The sequence below is a fragment of the Harpegnathos saltator genome, unplaced genomic scaffold, assembly GCF_003227715.2.
Source record: "Harpegnathos saltator strain DR-91 unplaced genomic scaffold, Hsal_v8.6 scaffold659, whole genome shotgun sequence".
Lineage (NCBI taxonomy): Eukaryota > Metazoa > Arthropoda > Insecta > Hymenoptera > Formicidae > Harpegnathos > Harpegnathos saltator.
In genome coordinates this window covers 736179-739876 of record NW_020230492.1, presented here as the reverse complement: position 1 = coordinate 739876, position 3698 = coordinate 736179, and the positions used below count along the sequence as shown (strand labels likewise).

The 3698-nt window shown below is 50.9% G+C and overlaps 1 protein-coding gene across 2 annotated transcripts; it reads left to right on the top strand.

Moving 5' to 3' along the window:
- Positions 1-425: 425 nt before the first annotated feature.
- Positions 426-3035, top strand: LOC105185202 (uncharacterized). Of its 2 annotated transcripts, none has more exons than XM_019842277.2 (5): positions 426-1342; positions 1461-1645; positions 1870-1938; positions 2738-2830; positions 2930-3035. In XM_019842277.2, the coding sequence occupies exons 1-5, from the start codon at positions 667-669 to the stop codon at positions 2978-2980; spliced, it is 1074 nt and encodes a 357-aa protein (XP_019697836.2). In that variant the 5' UTR covers positions 426-666; the 3' UTR covers positions 2981-3035. The 2 variants fall into 2 exon arrangements, with proteins under 2 accessions (XP_019697836.2, XP_011142825.2); XM_011144523.3 differs by having other exon boundaries at positions 1461-1747.
- Positions 3036-3698: the final 663 nt, after the last annotated feature.

Genomic DNA, 3698 nt, shown 5'->3' with positions numbered 1-3698 from the left:
ATCGCTGGGCTGCGCGAGTGTGTCTCAACGCGCTCAAGATGTGACGATAACGATAGCGATGATGTAAAAACGTAGGTAAAAGGAAAAGGGAAAAAGAATAATATTATTAATAGTAACGATAATGACGGAGGTAATTACCATTGTGCGGCGGGATCCATTACGAACCCTTAGGATCGACGGATCGCGTGCGTCCCGGCGCTATCTGATCGTTACAAATACAAATAACGGCGTAATGGGCATTGCGTGTGCGCATTGATAACGCTCGTATAAACGAGTACTTGTTAGTATAGCCGGCGAGTTGTGTAATATGAGACGCGCGCGAGCGGAGGAAAATTCGCGAGCCGTTTTCCACCGCCCGCCTCCCCGCCTCGCCGCGGCAGAAGAGAGCGGCGGCGGCGGCGGCGGGTAAGGTGAAAAAAAAAATTGTGCGCGTTCTTCCCCGCCGCCTCCGCGAGAAATCGACACACACGACAGAAAGAAATGGCCGTTATTATGTCGTCGCTCGCGTACCGGGCGATCCGAGGGAGGAACTCTTATCTGCACTTTATCTGACCGTGGCGTGGCCGACGTGGCGGAGAGCGGAAAAGCCAGTCGGCGGAGCGGTGTCGACGCGCGCGGAATCGCGCTCGCTTTCTCCGCACGGGGAGGAGAGAGGCTGGCGAGATCATGCTGGAGAATTGCCGATTGCTGCTGTACGCGTCGCGGTTCTACGGCTGCCATCCGCACAGAATTCGGGAGCGAGAGACGCTCGCGGCCGCGCGTTTCCATCCGCTGATGCTCTACTCGGTGCTCGCGTGCGGCGCGTACTGCTTGGCGGCGTACAACGCGGATGGCACGGTCTCCTGCGTGCCCAAGGGCGCGATGATCGTCGGCTGCTTCCTGCAGCAGATCGATCGCTACACTCGCGGTCTCTTCATGATTCTGACGACGGTCCTGTCGTGCCTGCGGCATCTGGAATTCGAGCGCAGCCTCGCCGCCGTGCGTAAATTCGACGACCTGGCGCGGGCGGCGACGGCGACGGCGACGGCGACAGCGACGGCGACGGCGAATCGGCGCACGCAGTGGCTCACGTTGCTCGGGATCCACGCCGCTTGGGCTGCGTTCTGCGGCTTCGCCGTCTACGTCACGTACGGCAAGTTGTCGGTCCTGACGATCGCGATACAAAGCATCACGCGCGCGGCCTTCTCCACGCAGGTCGCGAAATTCTGCTTCCTCCACGACGCGTTGCGCCGCAGGTTTCGCCTCGTCAATCGACTGTGTCGTGCTTCGCCACCCGGCACCACCGCGACGACCCGCCGACCAACAGTCGTCGCGCCGGCTAACCCGAGTCATCACGCACCAAGTACGATACTGATTATTCCGCCGTTTTAATCCTCGCTCTCGACCGTTCTTATCAGCTTCAACACATTTACACATACATTTACACATGGCATCGGTACTTGCGCCTTCTCTTTGTACAGGGCTGGCCGTCGGCGTCAACACCGTCGCGGTCGAGGATCTCACGATCTTGCGTCTTCAGCGATTGCACCGGTGTCTCACCGACGCGACCAAGCATCTCGGTAGCTACTACAGCCCGCAGTTGATCTGCTGGTTCGTGTGCTTGTTGACCGACATCCTGATGTACATTTTCTTCAGTCTTTACACGGTGAATAGCGCGAAGATGATTATTCTTCAGTGTATGATGCTCACGTACTTGTCGCTTCAAATCATCGCCCTGAGTCGCGTCTGTCACTTGACGTGCGATCAGGTAAGCGTATCGATCGACTTTGACACGGTCGCGAGAAAGAGAGAGAGAGAGAGAGAGAGAGAGAGAGAGAGGGGTGTCTCGGGAGTGGCTCTTTTAATGCCGCGTCTAATCTTCTTTCACAGGCAAACGCGCTGGCGAGAATGGTGCTCTCGGTGGAAACTTCCGTATTCAGACGCGACGAGTTTTTCACTGTAAGTAATCTCGAGTGAACGCATGGACAATATTTCGTATTATCGTCACTTTTCCCGCTACGTTTTGATATTCTGACCCTTTGCACTCGGAGTAGTCTCGAGCGGGTTGCCTACCGACAGCTCGGCGGCACATTTTTGGGGAAATGTGCAAACAGGAAACAGATCGCGTCATGTCAAATAGTAGTAGTTTTGAAAGCAAGTAATTTATTCTAATGATATCTGGTTTATACGAATCTTTAGACACTGAGGAACATACTCGTGACAAAAAACTAAAATTTTGTATCTTGTACTTTTCTAACGTGTGGTGACGTGTGTGAAGCAGGCATCGCAAGTTCGTCTTGCCATCTTGCCGTCTTCCGTAAACTGAATGAAACAAATGGGTCAGAAATTTCGAACTGTAAATCGAACGAAATCTCTCACAAGATGACATTTATTAAAAGAATATTACCTTTCCCTTTCCAATTTTCCAACTTTTCTGACTTGGTGCAGGTGACGATCTATGACGATCGCTCGATACTTCAATACGATCTGCCTTCAGCTTTGAAAGTCTCTTTCTCTTAGGCTACAGTCTAAGGCTTGCTTGCTTATCTTCTCAAATGGCTCAAATGTCATGTGCTGTCATCAGCAAGAAAACATGTGTATTTTTGAAAAACTTGCGCTCGCATAAGTTTATCCTGTATAATCTAAAAGCTAATAAAGTCTGCATGTCCCCGGAAAGGGGGCATCCGAGTGCAAAGGGGAATTCAACTCCCCGCGAGATTGGTCCCGAAAACGCAAAGGACATTTGTCTCACTTTTAGGAAGCGATCGAATTGGGAGTGTACCTTCGAGCGCAGCCGTTACGCATCAGAGTCTTCGGCCTGTTTAACGTGGACAACCGATTTCCGTTCTTGGTAAATTGATTCGCTTAATTCGAGCTCGCGCGGATTCTCTCTGTGTCTAGGCATTCTTTGTCGCTCTCTTGTTCATCAGTGTGCGTGTGCTTTACGTAGGTGTTTGGCGTTATACTGATGTACGTGATTCTAGCTTCGTCTATTCATTGAATGAGGCTCGCGATATATTGACCGAACGGCAACGACAAACAGGAAAATAAACGACTCGAAGAAAATGCGTGTTTGGCTGTTTCGTTTCTTGAATCTCTTTTGTTTGGGCCCTCAAGAGAGAGAGAGAGAGAGAGAGAGAGAGAGAGAGAGAGAGAGGAGCCACGCAAAAGTTGCCTTCTTCTCTTTTACTTTTTATCCCGTTCTTATCAACTGATCCGCTCCTCGTATCTCCTTTTCACGAGTCATATTGGGCTCTTAAATATTTCTCACAAATCAATTCTCACATTCCGCCGCTGCTGACACCGTTATTGGTAATCTTGATATTTCCGCGCAGCGTGCGGCTAAATGATTATCGATTGTCCGTTCCCGTGCACTATGGAAAGCGAATCTTCAGCTACGATCTTTTCGATTATCTAGCGTGAATTTATCAGTAACGTGCTTAGTGTTGACGGTGCGGCGAAGAAAATTCATTTCGAATTAGCTGTGTGTCACGGCGTCAACTTTGATTGATCCAACTGCTGCGTATGAGTGTGTGTGTGTGTGTGTTTTCACGTGTTTATATCGTAAACAAGATTACAGTGCGTTGCGGCTGATTTTTCAAACGCGAGATTAGTCGCGCAGGCGCATTAATAACGCACCGAATTCATCAATCCACTCGGCTACTGGAATCGAAAGTGTCGACGCGGAGGCCGGCTGCCTTATCGGGGAGAACACGCGA